The following is a 17,163-nucleotide window of genomic DNA, read 5'->3' as shown; positions in this document are numbered from 1 at the left end:
GCAAGAAGACCCGCAATTGGCGACAAGACTAACCCTCAACACGAATTCTGAAACATCCATTGCATTCTATGAAACTAAGAAGGCAAATACTGCACATGTTTCTGTTTGCTGCCCGGCATATCCGATTTTCAGTTGCAAGGCAAAAAGAAAAATAAGCGAGTGCGTCCTGTGCCAAAATCCCCACATGTGTATGCTGTCCCAAACAATGTAGGCCATCTCGAGAGCTTGTCCAGCTTCAGTTCCTCACTGGCGATGCAGTAGCAACCCCTTCACTACTCATTCATCTACCTACAGTTACAGAAGCTGACATCCAAATGGGCACTGTCTCCGTCATAGTTCCAGTCGTACTAATCAATGACCGAAGAGAATGTATCAGTCTTTATCCATTGGAGAACATTGAATGATGCCTACTTACCAGTCCACCGTCTTTCTTGCCGTAGCACTGGTTGATGATGTTCTCGAAACCGTCCCAGCACGACTGCTGGTCGTGGAAGCGGCCATTTAGGTTGACGGTGGCCCAGCCCCAATTGAATACATTGCTGTTCTTCCATTTGTCCGTGTTGCACAGCTCCTCGCGTGCCCTCCACATCTGGTCTTTGCTCTCGCACTGTCCGCAGCCGCCGTTCTTGTAGCAATCTGCCGCCATGGCGAAGGACGCTGAGGACACCAGGCCCAGAGCCGTGGTGAGAAGGGACAGGTTGAAGTGCATGGTAGTCGTTTGAATAGACTCTTGGGATAGTAATCAGTGTGAGGGTAGCTTGAGGGTTTCGAAGATGTAAGATGGCCTGATTGCTATTGTTGCTCTCGGGGTGCGCAGCTTATATATTCATTCCGACTTGTCCCACGGATTATCGCGCAGCCGAAGATTGCCACTTTGCTAAATGCAAGCTGCGAGTAGTGCTCTAATCGAGCAATTGGAAGAAGGTTGGACAGGTATATGTTGGATGTGGCGCACGTAGTTGCCTTGATTCTACTAACGTGTCAGCACGAGAAATGAAAATCATCTGATAATGTTTTCTTCCGATTTGCCAAGAGTGCATGATTGCCCTTAAGCTGTGTGGAGGCTGGGATTTCAGCTGCGGGGTAGTTCGTATTTGCATAGCTAGCACATGGTGTTGGCCAAACGTATGCGCCATTGTCTCAGCCTTGCGTCTTTTAGCTTCAATTCTGCTTACTTCACACTTGATCCCCTATTATCTCACAACGTGTTGCATGCACTCATTGGTACACTGCAAGTTCCAATGTACAGCGGAATCTTGGCATATCGCTGGCTCGCCTCCGATGTCATCGCCGCCCATATGCCCCCACCGGGTGCCCCGCCGTGTGGCTGTTTCCCCTCATCGATTGCATTTCGAACTGCATCCCTTCGCCCACCTTAGAAGGTTTGACTCTATCTACTCTAGTCGGGTGAACTGCTGGAGATGGAAGGACAAGATACGTAGAGGGTTTAATTTTGAAGTAGCTTCTAAAGTCTATTAGCGAACTCGATCTTCCACCTAAGGGCCTTCGGGCCTATGGTGCGGAGTTCGTTTGCACTCCACCACCTTCCTCGCTGGGGTAGAGGGGGAAAATTCCTGAAAAGGGGTTTTATAGAGGTGCCGCTTGCAATGTCGAGCGGCGAGTCCTTGACTTTTTGATAGTTCATAACTTTTTGCTATCCTGAAGTTTAGACGGCCGGGGAATTGCAGAATACAGAGTTGAACACACGTTTTGAAATTGAGAAAAATATTATCAGGGACCGTGGCAATCCTATTATATCCTCAGGCTACAACTATGAGATCGCGAAAGTCACGTGCAGCCCCTGAGTGGTGCAGATGAGAAATTCAAACCGTGTGTCCGGGGCTTGAACAACTTGATTGGGAGAGAAGCATTAAGATTAAAGTCGGTACGGGATGCTACTCGGTTCTATATACATATGTACAGGGGGTAATCAATGACGTCTCGCCATTTAGAGAGCGACAGAGAACTGGCCGGTCTGCGTGCAGACCTTGTCGTTGACACCATTGCCTCCAGCGCGGCAGTTGATGGGGACCTTGCCCGAGGCCTGGGCAGCATCACTAGTCAAATCGTCAGTACCTTATAGACTTCTTGAAGCATTTGCGGGTGAACATACGTGTTGACACCGTCGAAGAAGGTCAGAGTGTACTCCGAGTTGGAGCCGGACGCGTGCCAGGCGTAGTCGAGGCCAGGGCAAGCAATCTGGCGAGAGCCGAGAGCATTGCCAGAGGCAGAGCACTTGACACCAAGAGCGGTGAAACTGACAGACTGAAGGCCCTCGTTGTCACGGATGGTCTGCGGAGAAAGTCAGTAGGAAAGAGACGAAGGGCGAGAGGGAATTAGACGCACCGTGTCAGTGACCACAATGGTCCTGATGGCAGAGACGGAGGAGGCCAGGAAGGCAGCGGCAACGAAGAACTTCATTTTGGCGGTTGGTTTGAAAGTATTGTTGTGTTTGTGAGGATGGAAGATGGTGTGATGATGAGACTCAGAGAAACATCGTTGGACGCACTTATATACCTGCTATCCAATTCCCCTTTTTTTTTTTTAACTCGCTCAGAAACTCCTTCGTGCAACGTGGTGTGGTTCAAGTGTAGGATACGAGGGATAGACAGCTGCATTACCCACCGGGTCTATGTCGGTGGGCTCTGGGTGATGGAGTCGCCGTGATTGTTGGGCGATCGGCATTGTTGATGTCGAGAGTTACGAACTTCTGTGGGCTGCCTCACAGCTCTATCAGGGAGCTTCCACCACGGAAAGGTCAGAGTAGAAACAGCGGTACAGTGCTGCCAATCATGAACGCTCATGATCTGGCTTGGCTGACAGAAATAGCACCGGTCAAGCCGAAAGCCTGGTCTTTCCGCCGGCTGGGCCTTTTGCAGAGCAGCCGATCACATCTACAAGGCTGAGAATACGATTTTCGAGGCAACATAAGGCTGAAGGGGAAGTTAATTTCTCAAAGAACTTATACCGAGCTCGTTATTCGTTAAAGGCTCTCTAATCCCTCTCTGATGATTGAATAGGGTCTACCCACAACAGGGTTCCTCACTGCCAGCCGCGCTTAAATGTCCTGAGCGACCCACTTACCTCGTATATGAGGTGTGTCGTGATTTCCATAACCAATGATATTCTGGCATTCGTTGGTGGTGTGGCTAGGCAAGGACCCACAGCTGCGGTGTCATTGAGGCTCCAACAACCTGTAGCCAATCAACACTAATTCCGCCCACGAACTAGAGGGCTTATGCTCAGTATATGTTCGATTTGTGGCGCGGGCATTTGACTGTGGAGCCGAAGCTTGTTTTCTAAGGAAAATCATGGTGAAAATCTTGATCTCTCGGATAGAACACGAGCTTCGCGAACACACAATGGAAGTTTTGGCCCGAGATATTTGCACATGAATGGAAATTCATTCCGGTCATACATGAGAGGGAACTTTTGCCGCTGCGAGGTAGTGACCACAATGAGAATTTCGCTTTGTCATACTATCCCCCTATCCACAGAAGCCTGCCGGTGATAACACCATTGTGGGTCAAAATGAGGAGCCACCCTTCACATCTGCTTAAATGCATTGATTGTGAACGGCCATAAGCTTGCTCCATCGTATTCTGCTTGCCCATGGCATGTGTCTCACGTTTGCATTTTCATCAACCCCTGGTCTGCACTTACGGTCCGGGAACTTATGTGTTTGATGAATCACCTTTTAGTTTATGCGCCTCTACGAAAGAAGATACGAGTGCTTTCATGAGCATGTGCGGTTTTAGAGCCCACATAAGAACTGTAATGTAGGGCATTCAGTTGTGCATGCGTAGTAGATGAATTAAGGGGTAAGTAAACGGCACTTCGTGAAGTATCATCTATAAATGAAGATGTATTATGGCCTTGACGCGAAGTGTTTGATGTCATTCAGAAAATTTTCAGAGCGGTTCATGAAGTCCCAAAACCTCGCCGGAAGTTTGTGCACTCTACAAACTGAACATGTTAGTGTGCAATAGGCTTTCGGGTTCAAGCGGCTGTACTCCGGTGGCCTAGGTTGTACTTATCAAGGGTGCCCCCAACGTTCCTAAGAGGTGGAGCCAGCTGCACAACGGCCTTGGCATTATCAGTATGTACGGGACCGGCTTCACGCTCGGATGTGACTTGGAATCAGGGGCAGCGATGAACTGTCACTGGTGGAACACAGCCCATCCACAGCTTCCTCCCGATTGTTGCTGCTTATACTAGTCACCTTCAATGGAGGGTCAATTGTCCCATTTACTACTTCAGCCTTGGCTGGTCATTCTACTAATTTCGAGACGTGGCTACCACACAAACCTCTTTCCAGAGCAACCTCAAATAACATGTCCAAGCCAGCCCACCCGACTCCCCCTCCGCCTAAAGCCTCGGGTTGACCCAGAACTCAACACCCTGTGTGAAGAAGCTGCCGCCCAGTTTCCCATTCTCACCACCCGTATTACACCCATCAATAACACGGCGGAACAACTTCCCGCAATCTGGGCCAAGGATCCCTACAACCACGTTGTCGGTATGAACCTTTACCATCAGATCCACCGCAAGTTTGTGTTTCGGAATTTCCATCGTAAACTCCAACGGGTGATCTATGTCGGCCTGCGCGCCGTTGTGGGTGGAGCAGAATACATTGACTGCGGTGATAAGGTCCGCGCGGTCGGTCTTGCGGCCGAGTTTGTGGCACCAGAGAGATTCTTCGGATGCCAGGCCATTGCTTTCTGCAGACGAAAGCAAGTTGCCGAGGAGCTGGTTGTGTATGGGTGCTGCAAGAGTTGAAGCGAACAGTAAGGTGGCCTGGATGACATTGAAGAGGGTGTTTGCGCGCATTTTGTCTCGAGAACTTGCGAGATTTTCGGGAGGCTGGAAGTCTGTAACGCTGGAATGCAGGGTGAAAGTGAGGGATAATAGATGGCAAGAGGAGTCTTATATATTCGTGACTGAAGCCAGGCAAGAGTCCAATCGGCAACTTGGAGAGGGTTGGTACGTTTTCCCATGGAACCAATGCAGGGCGCTTCGTCGAACTTTGGACTGCTCTATTGGCCACGTACCTATGCCCACCAATCCAGCTACGTCAAAATAAAGATCTATTTAAATATGTACATCCACGATATTACTCCAGGAAACGTTATGGAGACACTGATAATCCCACTGCAAACGTAGTATAAATTTGTGATAGGTAGTCTTGTCGCCGCCTTTTTGACCACGTACCATTGTAGGAATAACAAGCAATTCTGCGGACAATCGGTAAAGTTTAAATGATGGTGAGAGTGAAAACATTTGGGACGTAGAAGGCCTCGGCAACTGAAGATGAGGCAAGCAAGGACATTGGGTTACTCATGATGTCCGCTTTGATATACTGGTCATGGTGCAGAGTTTGGGAAGCGTATGCTTGGTAGCGTACACTTGTCATTGCCGTTAAGACAGCCCTTCAATACATGCAATATCGGTTCAGAGACAACAGGCCAACAATGTTTTAAGGCAATCACCAATGATGCCATTTTACTACGTAAGGGTGCTGACGTGAATCATTTTGACAGTCCTGAACTGCACCGCTGTATTTTGCTCAAATTGACCTCTGTATAGTATCGCCGATGATCGGAGAGCATGGCCCACCGATCTCGGCGGTTAAACCCGGCATTATGAAACTGACATGGATCAATACCCCGCACGTCATCTACAGTCTTCTCACACGTTATATTTGTACACTACGCACGTCACAGGCCACAGTCTACCCAGGAAACCAACATACAAAAAAAAAAACAAGAAACCCAAAAAAAGAATCCAAAAACGATGCTCATCCTCACCGAACCCGACGTCTCCTCCATCCTCCGCAACCTCACCCCGGCGCACGCCACCCTCCTCCTCTCCGCCCTCTCCACTGCTCTCGCCGCCTTCACCAAGGAAAAGCAACAACAAGATGGCCACCCGCCACTGATCCACCAACCCCAGCGCACCGCCATCACCACGCAGCCGGCCCGCGACACGACGCTCATCATGCCCGTCTCCAACACGACGACCGCCACCTCCGTCAAGGTCGTCACGCTGCCCAGCTCCGGGCCGGTCAAGGGCTCCATCTCCATCTTCGCGCCGGACGGCGCGCTCAAGGGCGTCCTCAACGCGGCCGAGGTGACGGCGTTCCGCACGGCGCTGGCCACCATGACGCTGCTGACGCGCTGGCAACGCCCGGGCAGCAGCAAGCGCGAGGTGCGCAACCTCGTCGTGTTCGGCGCGGGGAGGCAGGTCGAGTGGCACGTGCGGCTGGCGCTGAAGTTTGCAGGTGAAGGTGGCGGCGGCGTCAGGCGCGTGTCGATTTTCAACCGCGGCGCGGCGCGGCTGCGCGAGCTGGAGGCGGGCGTGCTGGCGGAGCTGCGCGGGGCGTTTCCGGGCGTCGTGTTCGAGACGACGGCGCTGGAGACGGCGGGGGAAGAGGCGTACGGGTCCACGATGCGGGGCAGGTTGGGTGAGGCGGACGCGGTGTTCGGCTGCACGCCGTCGACGGAGCCGTTGTTCAAGGCGAAGGATCTGTTGGGGAGCGGTGAAAGGCCAAGGTTCATGTCGCTGATTGGGTCCTACAAGCCTGAGATGCAGGAGATCGATACGGAGACGCTGCGGGCTGCGGCGAAGATTTGGGTCGATTCGAAGGAGGAGTGTTTGATTGAGTCGGGCGAGCTGATTAGGGCGGGGACGAAGGAGGAGGAGTTGACGGAGGTGGGCGAGCTGTTTCTGCAGGGTGACAATTCGAGGGTGGAGGAGGAGGGGTTGACGCTGTTCAAATGCGTGGGATTCGGGCTGATGGATTTAATTATTGGGGACAAGCTGCTGGAGTTGGCGGGGCAATTAGGAAAGGGGGTTACCGTGGACGGATTCTGAGAATGGAGGGCAAAGGAAGATACTTGTGGAAGAAAAATGGGAATACGATTCTCTCCTGTCGACTTCAGAGCTTAGGCCGGCCACTACGTCCTTCAGCAATCAGGTCCCTGACACGGCTCGCCATGCCGAACGCGTACACATAACCCAGCGAACCGCCTCCATACGCATGCACTACGTCTCCCTCCCGTTCCACCCTAATGCCACCACGACGCCCAGGTCGGAATCCGACGATGTCCTTTACATCACGCTCGACGTCAACCCAGTCAAACGCGTTCCCTGTAATGCGGTTCACCCGCCGCAGAATATCCTTCTTGAGCCCTTGGTCCACCGTCGTGTCGTTGGAGACCTGGCTCACGCCGCCTAGAATGACGCCGCCGGCCGAGATGCGCGGGATGGCGTACGTATACTCGGAGCCCTGCAGAATCGCCACCTGCTTGTAGTCGCATTTAACGAACATTGTTTGGCCGCGAACACCCATGACATCGTCGTCATTTGCCAGTTCTCGAGCACCCAAGCCGGACGCGTTGACGAGGATGCGGGCCCGGGTCAGGGCACGCAGCTCGTCCAGCGAGGAGATGGTGGCCTGGATGAAGTCGACCCCCAAGGACCGCAGACGGGCTACGAGCCAGGGCAGAAAGTCATTCGGGTTGACGGTGAAGCCGATGTAGCGGAAGCCGATCTTGGCGGTGGCGGGCAGGGAGGAGGTAGGAAGGAATTGAAAGTCGGGATAGAGGTTGCGGTACCAGATGGGTGCGTTGTGGGCGCGGTCATCATAGTACTCGGTGATGGGAGTGGGCTTGGATCGGGAATGGTCAGTTTGAGCATCCCCATGGCGAATACGGTCGGATTCTCACCTTGATGCCCGCTGCGGGATCCTGTCGAGAAAGTTTCTCATAGAAGCGAAGGGAGTCGCGCTGCAGTTTCTCGTCGCTGTCGGGATGCGGCGCGAGCAACGCACCTGCCCTGATACGGGAGTCAGCCACTGCGAACCATAGCCATGCAATCAATTACCGGAGTAAAACCGTTGATGGTAGGATCTGGGGTAAACAAACCATGGGCTTGACCAATTCGTGGACATGTCCCCCGGTAGCTCTCTGGCCACGACCGTGACCGTGTATCCCGCCTCCACTAGTAACAGTGCGCACGCTAAACCAACAACCCCACCGCCAACTATCCCGACATCGGGTGACATTCGGGTCATGCCTTGCGTTCTCAGTTTCTACGAGTCTGAGAAGACAGTGGTATAAAACAGTTGGGAAAATTCGCCAATGGTACTACTACTTCTGCAATCTCGGATGTGTTTGAAAATATCAAGTGGCTTATGTGACAAGTACACAGAGGAGGAGTTGATTCTACTATGGCGTTATGAATGCGACCATTTTTGAGCAGGCTGCCTGAAACTGGCAGTGCGAATGGTTTTGGGTAGGTCCGATCGCGGAGGCCGACACTAACCGTTGGCGTGGAGAAAAGATTCGTAGTGAATGATCGGATCTCGGAGATAAGATACTTGATCGTATCAACAGACCGTTCGAGGGTCAAATCGAGACATATACTCCAACTCTTTACATCATCAGATCCTTCCGATCTTCTAGTCGCGCCAGACTGCGGGTGCGTTGGGGATAACAGCTCTGAGACTACGAAATGACGTGTCATGTGGCAGGCAATAACGAAGAAATTTCGGCATCCTGGAGGTTGGTTCAAAAGAGGAATACAAATTCCGCTCTCTCGTCCGCGGGGAGGCTTGGCAGGGACTTTGGAGATCTGCCCCACACTCCCAGCCCGCTCGCAACCAATGGCACGAGTGGGGTTGGAAGTCAAATAAGCATGATTGGTACCGCCAAATTATTTTGCGAATGAGCAGGCGAACAACGTTTGAGGCCTCATCTTGTACATGTAAAGGAAAAACCAAACACTTGTGCTATACTCTAAGATAACGCCGGCGATGTAATTCTTGATCACGGCAAATAGTCACAATTTTTCTATTCTACGCAAAGCTAGCTCTTTCAGTCGCTGTCCTCTTGAACAGCAGATGACAGGCGAATAATCTCTCCGCCGACTCTTCTATTGTCTATCGAACTTCACGTTATCTCATTATTAGTTTTCAATAAAATCAGAAAACGATCAGAGCAACCGTGAAGTAAGATTGCCCACGTCTGTACAGTCTGTGCAAGTGAAAGTATATAACACTTCTACAGCACGTTACGATCCTTATAATCGTTGAACCTGATATTGATGTAGCTGAAAAAATGAAATTATTAATGCAATTGGCTTCGTCTACCCGTGTAACGCGGGGATGTGGGGAAAGGAGCAGGAGTGCAAGAGTCAGCCATACCCATAGCGTTATGCCACCACGCCGAATCTCGGAGCACATGAACGGCAATGAGGAGGGGATTCACTAAGTCGAACCACTTGTAAAAAGAGTATCAGCTGATATTATGCTTCCGACCTCGGGATCAACATGTCTTTTTGACCCGGGCGCATTCATTATCCAAAATAGGCTTAGCTTATTCACTTCATCCGCTTCAAGCCGCCATCAAGTATTCACAGCTAAGGTAGAATCGTTCGGCGCCGTTGATTCGGATTACGGTGGTATTCTTGTTTAATCTGAACAACTAGTGCGTAAGAGCTAATAACATAGTGTATTTTGTCAATGTCGCAAATGGACATGATCATCTGTCGTGTGTCGAACATCATCTGGACTTTGCAAGTACTAATTTCACATGACTACCTTTCTATGACCCAACTAAATACAACCCATCTTCTAAATACTACGTCATCTCCAATGCATTCTTCGCTTCCTTTTCTCTATCTTTGCGGTTCGTTTCCAGGTTAAAACAAAAAAAAATATCAACGCCAATTGAATGATCATATAGCCATCTGAGCCATGGCATCAGCACCATCAAATACGATACAGAATCTCATCAACCCGATCAGACCTGCCTCGTCCACCTGACATGCCTCTCATAAAGCTGTTGAACGGTTTCCTGATTCTGTCGCATCCCATCCAACTGCAGTTCCTCGAGCTTGGCGCTCCACCCGTCTCCCAGCGATCGGTACCTATACGGCTTCCGCTGCATCCACACTGCCCAAGCATTGACAATCTCGACCGCAAGTCTCGCATCGAACCGGAACCATTCTCTGTAGTTACGGTTCTTGCACAGCGGATCTTCGTTGAAGGGTGCGAGATGGCAATGGATAATCCTCTCGACGCGATCCGCGTTCTCCAGGTCTCTGACCGCGTGGATAATCACCAGGTCGTTCAACCCGCTTTGCGCCTTGATCTGTTTGCAACGGTTGATCGGCAGATCCGCCGTGATGCCGATCTTGACCAGACCAGGGCGGTCGGTCGACCGCAGCACGTAGATGTTGGCCGTTGACTTCTTCTTCTGCGGGCCCACCGGCTGCAGCAGCAAATTGCACAGGTTTTCCTCGACCTGGCGCGCCGCTTCGTCGGGAATGACGGGGGAATCGGCGTCAAAGACCAACTCAGTGGGGCCGATATAGCCATCTTCAACATCTTGAGGCTGTTTCGCTGGGCTCGTACCGAGGTTCATGGAGTCGAGGTTTGCCGCTAGGTCCTCATCGGTTGAACCTGATCCAGGGCTGCTTTGCACTGCATTCGCAGATGATCGGCGTAGACTGCTGCGAGGGCTGCGCGCAGGCTTCTTGCGGTTGCTTGGAGGTGGCGACTCTGATGAAGGTGTCTCGGAAATCTGAATCGACGGAGTGGCCTCGCCTCCTTGTGTCGATCGCTGCTTGCTTTTACGTGCAGAAGACTTCTGATCTTGTGGCGGTATCGGAGGGTCAGAGCTGGGAGATTCGTTTGATGGAAGAGTTTCGGTGGCAGAGTTGGAAGAGTTCGCTTTGCGGCCGTTTGGAGACTTGGCGGGGGTTTTTGGAGAGGTATTGAGGGATTCTGATGCTTCCTCTGTTTCGTCGTTGTCCGATCGCCCCACAGTAAGTTCTGAGACGTCAGATTGGGAATCCGAATACCCATCTGATTCTCCATCCTCTGTAGCCTCGTAGTCTTGCTGTGACCATTGCCCCGGCTCTTCCTCGTCGTACACAGACTCGGGAGCGATGTGCTTTTGCCACAAACTGTGGTAAAGATCAAGCCAAAACCAATGCGAGTGGTCTTTGCAGAGTAGAAGATGGATGAGGGGGCGAATCTTGCTCTGCTGTGAAGACCCTTCGTCGTCTTCGCAGTAATCGTCATCTTCATCGAAGCTTTCGTCTTCGTCTACGAAGCCTTCATCATCCTCGCCATCTGTTGATTCCATCTCTTCACTGTGATCCGTTTCGAGATCAATGCCGATGATGCTTCGAGCAGTGGCCACCTTGTCTTTGCTCACTTCGCTGCTACACCTCCCTGTCGCCACGTCATATGCAATGCACCGGAATCCACGCTGGGAATCCAACAGCTGTTTCTTCGCATCATCATACTGAACCAGAGAGTCGAGTGGACGCATAGAATCTCTACGCGGCCCAGTCTGGTCCTTTGCGCCCGAGGACTTTTGGCTTGGTGTAGCTGTGAATGCGTGGACCAGAGGACCCATTTGCTCCTTTGCCTTCCTGTGCTTCGTGCAGAGAAGTACTGCAGCCAGCTGCGTGGCGTCATCTTGGCTGAACGGTGGATCCATTTGGCGGACAGTTTCCAGAAGCGTCTTGAGGTAGCGCATCCGAATTTTGTAGAGCTCTTCGCATCGGTGATCGGCGTTGTCTTCAATGGCGTGGCATCTGAGTTCGTCGCCATATTTCAATCCTCGGACCAGGTTGAGAATCGTCCCCAAGGGAGGAGCCAGTTGCGGTGGAAATGAGATTGAAGACATATCGTTTGCAGTAACGCGGGTATTTGATAGGGTGGATGATATGTCGAGAAGATGAGGTAGTGTGGGATTCAGGGTCAGCGTGAAAGCTTAAAAGAAAACAACGAAGAGAACGTTGCTCCAGGAAGCCGTCTGCGCTCCCCTTAAGGATGCAGCTCGCCTTGCTGAAAGCTGCTACAATGCGGTGCATGGTTCCCCGAACACGTTGTCAACACCCCCTGCAGGTCTCCACGGTGGTGCATATTTCGGGCGAAATAGTGGCACAATTGCCACGAAGCGTAGCAATAGTCGCATGATTATCAGCAGGCACCCTTAGCAATGAGCTTCGAAACATCTAAATTTTCTCAAGCTGAAGGCGTCGAAGGAAGTCAGAGCGACGGAATTCAAATCGTCGTTCCTGCTTCTGATCCTCAGTTTATCAGATTCTAGACCTTAACACCAGCATTGCGCTACCCCGCAAGTAATGCTGTCTGGAACCCACTGACACGTCGTCAGCCACACTTTGCCCCACTGGGCCTTTCGGTCTGGCCACAAATGCGTTCGGTGCAAGCCGCACACAACGCCAGCAGCGGTCAGACAAGTCACTAGCCTGCTACGCCGCCACCGAAGTTCCACACATATCCAAGACGACCGGTCTGAAATTTCTTCCACGTTTCTCCTCGCGATGGCAGTAGGATGAATGACGTGGCATGTTTTGGATCGAGGTTCGGCGGTATTTGCGGCTGATCGGCAGCCCACTTCAACCCCTGTCGGGTCCAATGTGGCTCTGATTCTTAGACGGTTTCACGGTTCACCAGGCTTAAGAGCTCATAAAATTTCAGGAAATACGATTGAAAGCTATCATAAGCGAGCGCATACCTTTTTTATTTGACTCAAAATCTGTACGTAGAAGTGCACAGCTGCCACAAGCAACTTCCGCCTCGACTATAAACCTGCAATGGGATTCAGGATCATACAAAGCATTGCGAAGCAGTTTGGCGCAGCATGCTTCCCTGCTACTCAAACTGGAAGCCTAGAAACCCCCCACTGAAAAACTCCTCCATGTTGGGAAAGGTAGCATCACCATGGGTTTCGTAGCCCGCTGAGGTGCCGTCAGGCCAGAAATGTACGGAATCTCTACCAGCTACGGTATTCCCACTAGTATCGACAGCGGTAGCGCCATCCGAAGCCGGATGTAGAGAATAACTCCTGTTATTCTCTTTGGTAGACGTCTTCTCGGAAGTTAAACCCAGAGCTTCGTCGTTCGCAGGACCACTGCTCAGCCTCGTCATCAGCCGCTGTTTCGCCATGGTTGCGAATTTGATCACCGCCGACTTTCCGGGAGCTTTGCTGAGCCAGTCTTCAAGCCGCGAAACGAGATGCAAGCTGTGCTTGTCCTGCGGGTCCGAGTGCAGCTCTCCGTAATGAGCGAGGATAAGCGCGCTGTAGCCGAGGCAGAGACACCTGTTGGACATAATGCCGTTTTTCAGGAAGTGCGGCATTTGGAGGAATGTTTCGAGGATTGAGCGCGCGTGCATCAGACTACGGGCTCTGAGGCTTAGAAGCGCTGCCTTCGGGTTGGTCTTGTCGGAATGCTGGGTCCGCGAAGGCACGGGGGCGTCGTTGCCAAGCGGGCTATTTGACAGGAATGCTGCCGACCGTAGATCATCTCCCAAGTCCTCGAGCCATTTGGTCGTCAGAATGAGGCACGCAGAGGAGTAGCCGATCTTAAGAAAAGATGATGTAGGGAGTGCTAGTGGAAAGTGAGCTCGTGTTGCACATGAAGGCCCCGGGAAAGTTCTCGCTCACACAAAAGATAATTCCACTTCTGCTTCCATTCCGCAAATTCCTCATCCTCCGAGTGCAAAGAGGGTCGCTCATTCATTTTCTGCAGCACACTTTCGTACAGCGCTATCTCTGCCAGGATTAAGCTGTCCTCGAGGGTCCCGTCGTAGAAGTTGAGTATGATATTGCAATGTTTGAGGTAAGAAGTTGGAATCGTTGAAGGCCGTCCGGTAGTGGCTGCCCAACTGTACTCGAGTTAGTGAAATTCTGTGAATGCTAATTGGAACATTACTGGAGATGATAAAGGCAAATGTGTGACCATAAACGGACTGCTGCTGTGTCCTCCACTGTGGGTTCGCCGTTTTTGATATTAGCTACAATCTTAGAGAAACTGATGCTCAGCATCGCTTTTTGGGCGGCATAACCGGTCAGCATCCAGCCGTCGATGTACTCTATCCCACTCTAAGCCATGAATTGTTAGCTATAATCGGTTTGGCTGGGGTGTTGATCTTACTCTGACAGGGTTGAACAAACCTTCGTTCATTAGAAGGATGGCTTGAATGTCTTCCGCAGTGGACACGTTGGACAGCAATATTTCCCCAAGGTATCTCCGTGCTCTTTCATATATTTCCTCATGCAGTGGAGTGCCTACAAGGGTGCTCCTGTATGGAATTGTGCGAAGGCAGCAAACGTGGTAGAGAAAAGGAGCCTTGGCCTGAAGTTCGTTTCTGAGTGCCAGGTCTCTTGTTTCTCGTGCCAAAAATGGAGATTGTTCAAAGCTGTATCACTTATTAGTATGTATGTACCCAGGGTAAATATACTGGCCTACATGTGCTTGAATTCCTCTTGGGTTATCTGATCGAGTAGACCCATCCCATTACTGTCGGTGCCCACGACGTTAGGGATCCGCCTGGAACCACCAACGCTGCGGAAGCCGATTTCACGTAGGACAACGATAGGAGCTGAGTGAACAGCATGGTCAGCAGGATGTGATACATGACCCTGGCTGGGTCCATCCAGTACGGGAGAAGTAGCCGTAAAGTTCTGCACAGTTGGGTAAGCGCCTTCGCGATTATGAATGCGACGTATTTCCTGTGAGATCGATTCCAACAAGGTCTTCAACTCTGTCACAGCTTCCTCATTGGCCCGGAGTCTATCATCAACATCCTGTTAGTATACATCCCCCTTATACTTGTCCATGGATACTAGCCTGTCTTCAATGGATTCAGAGTTATCATTGGTTGGAGCTTGATCAGAACGTTGCGGACCATCACCATTGGAACAGACTATTCTACAGCAGGTCAGTTGCTGATACGAGTGGCCTCAAAAGCAGAACGGTACGTGAAACCAGTGCAGGTTCAACAAACCTCAACGTCTGACAACGACGACAGCCTTTTGCATTGACGTCGTAATCGCATCTGCACTTTAGTCTCTGACACGATTCACAAGAAAACACTCTTCGTCGGCGCTTCGTGCTGACGTTCCCGTTGTCAGCCGTGTGGGTAGGGCTGTGGCGCTTACGCGCTGACGACTCCGAAGGGCCCGAAGAGCCGAGATTCGGATGTGTGCTTGCGTCCTTGTTGCAGTTCATACTCAATAGATGCGTCCGTCGGTGGCCGTCCGGGTGTGGTGAAGACTTGAGGGGTGCATGTGGCAAGATTTGCCGCTAAGGGCGGAATCCCGCCGGACTCCGACGTGTTCCGGCGGACTTCGACGGCCTTACGCAACTGGCTATAGCGCCTGTAGTTTTTGTGCATGCCATACGACATCCCTCCACTTTTGATGTGGGGGGTTCAGTGTTCACGAATTTAAAGCTGGTTGCAGGCGAAATCCTCACACTTGCCGCTGCCCCGTCTGTATCTATTCCATGTTGCATTTGTTCAATCCTGCCTCTGGGTAGTTGATCCATTGGCATATTAATCTTCAGGATGGGCCACGAAGAAAATGGTGGACTTTCTTTCTCAATCGAATGCCAATCACCACATGAACCAAGTGGAGAGACAAAAGAACTTGGGACTCTCACCGATGAAGGGCCAACACCTTCTCGCAGCAAAGCCAGGATCTTTCTGATCTTGATAGGTCTGTACGTGAGTAAAACGCTGTTAATAAACTCTGCACAACCTACTCATCTTTTCCAGTTGTCCATGTTTGTCACCGCTTTGGAACAAACTATCATATCTACCGCCATACCAACGATTACATCCCAACTGCATTCGGCCTCGGGTTACACATGGATCGGTGGAGCCTACCTCCTCTCCAAGGCAGCGGTGATGCCCATCTGGGCCAAGCTATCCGACATCTGGGGACGGAAGCCGATCATGCTGGCCAGTCTTTTGTTGTTTTTTGTCAGTAGTATCGTCTGCGCCGTCGCCCACACAATGACGATCCTTATCCTCGGCCGGGCCATCCAAGGCATCGGTGGCGGGGGGCTCCAACAACTGACCATAATCATCATCACGGACATATTCAGCCTCCGCCAGCGCAGCCTCTACCTCGCGCTTGTCGAAGTAATGTGGGCCGTCGCAGGTGGCATCGGGCCGGTCCTGGGCGGCCTTCTCGCCTCCTCCTCCTGGCGCTGGATCTTCTGGCTCAACCTCCCGATAACCGGCGTGGCCTTCCTCCTCACCATTTTCTTCCTCGACGTACACAACCCGCGCACGCCCCTCGTCATCGGCCTCCTCGCCATCGACTGGCTCGGCATCGTCTCCATCCTCGGCTTCACGCTGCTCCTCCTCCTGGGCCTCAACCTGGGCGGCGTCACCTACCCGTGGTCCTCTCCCACCGTCATCTGCCTCCTAGCCTTTAGCCCCCTCTTCCTCGCCCTCTTCATCCTCACCGAGCACAAACACGCCGCGCACCCCATCATCCCCCTCCACCTCCTCTTCGGCGCCACCGCCTCCGCCCGCTCCAACGCCGCCGCCTACACCACCGTCTTCGCCCACGGCGTCGTCCTGCTCGGCCTGGAATACTACATCCCGCTGTACCTGCAATCCGCGCGCGCCCTGTCGCCCGCGCGCTCCGGCCTACTAACCCTCCCCCTCGTCCTCACCAACGCCCTGACCGCCGTCGCCTGCGGCGTGCTCATCCACCGGACAGGCGCGTACCTCTCCATCCTCCGCGGCGGCGCCGCGGTCATGACTTTGGGCGCGGGATTACTCACTACCCTCAACGCCACCACATCGACAGGACTTTCGTCAGCCTCCAGGTCCTCGTCGGCGCCGGCGTCGGCGCATGCCTGCAGCCGCCGGAGCTGGCGGTGCAGGCGCGCGTGCCGCAGGACGCCGTCGCGGCGGCGATGGCCGCGCTGGGCTTCGTGCGCAACGTCGCGACGGCGCTGAGCGTGGTCGGCGGCGGCGCGGCGTTTGCGAACGGCATGGCGGCGCGGGAGGGGCCGCTGGTGCGGGCCGGGGTGGATGCAGGGGCGGCGAGGGAGCTGGCGGGTGCGGAGGCGGCGGCCGCGAATGTGGAGAGGGTGGGAGAGCTGTTGCGGGGGGAAGCGAGGTTGCAAGGGGTTGTGCGGGAGGCGTATGCGGGCGCGTTGAGGAATGTGTGGATTTTATATGCGTGCGTGGCGGGGGTGACTGTTGTGGCGACGCTGTTTGTGGAGAGGAGCGTGTTGAGCGATGAGCATACCGAGACCAAAACGGGAATTCGGAGCGAAGAGCGCGCGGGGAAAGGCGAAAATGGATGAGAAAATAAT

At 52.6% G+C, this 17,163-nt stretch overlaps 8 protein-coding genes across 8 annotated transcripts; 2 read left to right on the top strand and 6 right to left on the bottom strand.

The window, feature by feature from the left end:
- Positions 1–276: 276 nt before the first annotated feature.
- LTHEOB_10949 (Extracellular dipeptidyl-peptidase dpp4) lies at positions 277–709 on the bottom strand (the record flags this gene model as incomplete). The annotated part of the gene is made up of 2 exons (XM_035507650.1): positions 277–288; positions 416–709. The coding sequence occupies 2 exons, from the start codon at positions 707–709 to the stop codon at positions 277–279; spliced, it is 306 nt and encodes a 101-aa protein (XP_035366880.1).
- Positions 710–1,948: 1,239 nt separating this feature from the next.
- LTHEOB_10948 (Major allergen alt) lies at positions 1,949–2,421 on the bottom strand (the record flags this gene model as incomplete). Its single annotated transcript, XM_035507649.1, has 3 exons — positions 1,949–2,057; positions 2,114–2,292; positions 2,347–2,421. 3 exons carry the CDS (start codon positions 2,419–2,421, stop codon positions 1,949–1,951), a joined length of 363 nt encoding a protein of 120 aa, XP_035366879.1.
- A 1,947-nt stretch (positions 2,422–4,368) lies between these two features.
- On the bottom strand, positions 4,369–4,830 carry LTHEOB_10947 (NADH-ubiquinone oxidoreductase C3A11.07; the record flags this gene model as incomplete). The annotated part of the gene is made up of 1 exon (XM_035507648.1): positions 4,369–4,830. The coding sequence occupies one exon, from the start codon at positions 4,828–4,830 to the stop codon at positions 4,369–4,371; it is 462 nt and encodes a 153-aa protein (XP_035366878.1).
- A 963-nt stretch (positions 4,831–5,793) lies between these two features.
- Positions 5,794–6,873, top strand: LTHEOB_10946 (Proline utilization protein; the record flags this gene model as incomplete). The annotated part of the gene is made up of 1 exon (XM_035507647.1): positions 5,794–6,873. One exon carries the CDS (start codon positions 5,794–5,796, stop codon positions 6,871–6,873), a length of 1,080 nt encoding a protein of 359 aa, XP_035366877.1.
- A 64-nt stretch (positions 6,874–6,937) lies between these two features.
- LTHEOB_10945 (FAD dependent oxidoreductase) lies at positions 6,938–7,928 on the bottom strand (the record flags this gene model as incomplete). Its single annotated transcript, XM_035507646.1, has 3 exons — positions 6,938–7,669; positions 7,728–7,836; positions 7,885–7,928. The coding sequence occupies 3 exons, from the start codon at positions 7,926–7,928 to the stop codon at positions 6,938–6,940; spliced, it is 885 nt and encodes a 294-aa protein (XP_035366876.1).
- A 1,875-nt stretch (positions 7,929–9,803) lies between these two features.
- LTHEOB_10944 (Meiotically up-regulated protein) lies at positions 9,804–11,702 on the bottom strand (the record flags this gene model as incomplete). The annotated part of the gene is made up of 1 exon (XM_035507645.1): positions 9,804–11,702. One exon carries the CDS (start codon positions 11,700–11,702, stop codon positions 9,804–9,806), a length of 1,899 nt encoding a protein of 632 aa, XP_035366875.1.
- A 992-nt stretch (positions 11,703–12,694) lies between these two features.
- On the bottom strand, positions 12,695–14,007 carry LTHEOB_10943 (C6 zinc finger domain containing protein; the record flags this gene model as incomplete). Its single annotated transcript, XM_035507644.1, has 5 exons — positions 12,695–12,780; positions 12,838–13,431; positions 13,488–13,708; positions 13,756–13,925; positions 13,978–14,007. 5 exons carry the CDS (start codon positions 14,005–14,007, stop codon positions 12,695–12,697), a joined length of 1,101 nt encoding a protein of 366 aa, XP_035366874.1.
- A 1,834-nt stretch (positions 14,008–15,841) lies between these two features.
- On the top strand, positions 15,842–17,154 carry LTHEOB_10942 (MFS transporter; the record flags this gene model as incomplete). The annotated part of the gene is made up of 2 exons (XM_035507643.1): positions 15,842–16,594; positions 16,669–17,154. The coding sequence occupies 2 exons, from the start codon at positions 15,842–15,844 to the stop codon at positions 17,152–17,154; spliced, it is 1,239 nt and encodes a 412-aa protein (XP_035366873.1).
- Between the last annotated feature and the right edge of the window lie 9 nt (positions 17,155–17,163).

This window comes from Lasiodiplodia theobromae (genome assembly GCF_012971845.1).
Source record: "Lasiodiplodia theobromae strain AM2As chromosome Unknown scaffold_43, whole genome shotgun sequence".
Taxonomy (NCBI): Eukaryota; Fungi; Ascomycota; class Dothideomycetes; order Botryosphaeriales; family Botryosphaeriaceae; genus Lasiodiplodia; species Lasiodiplodia theobromae.
The sequence above is the reverse complement of the archived record's forward strand: the minus strand, read 5'-3'. Positions and strand labels throughout refer to the sequence as shown.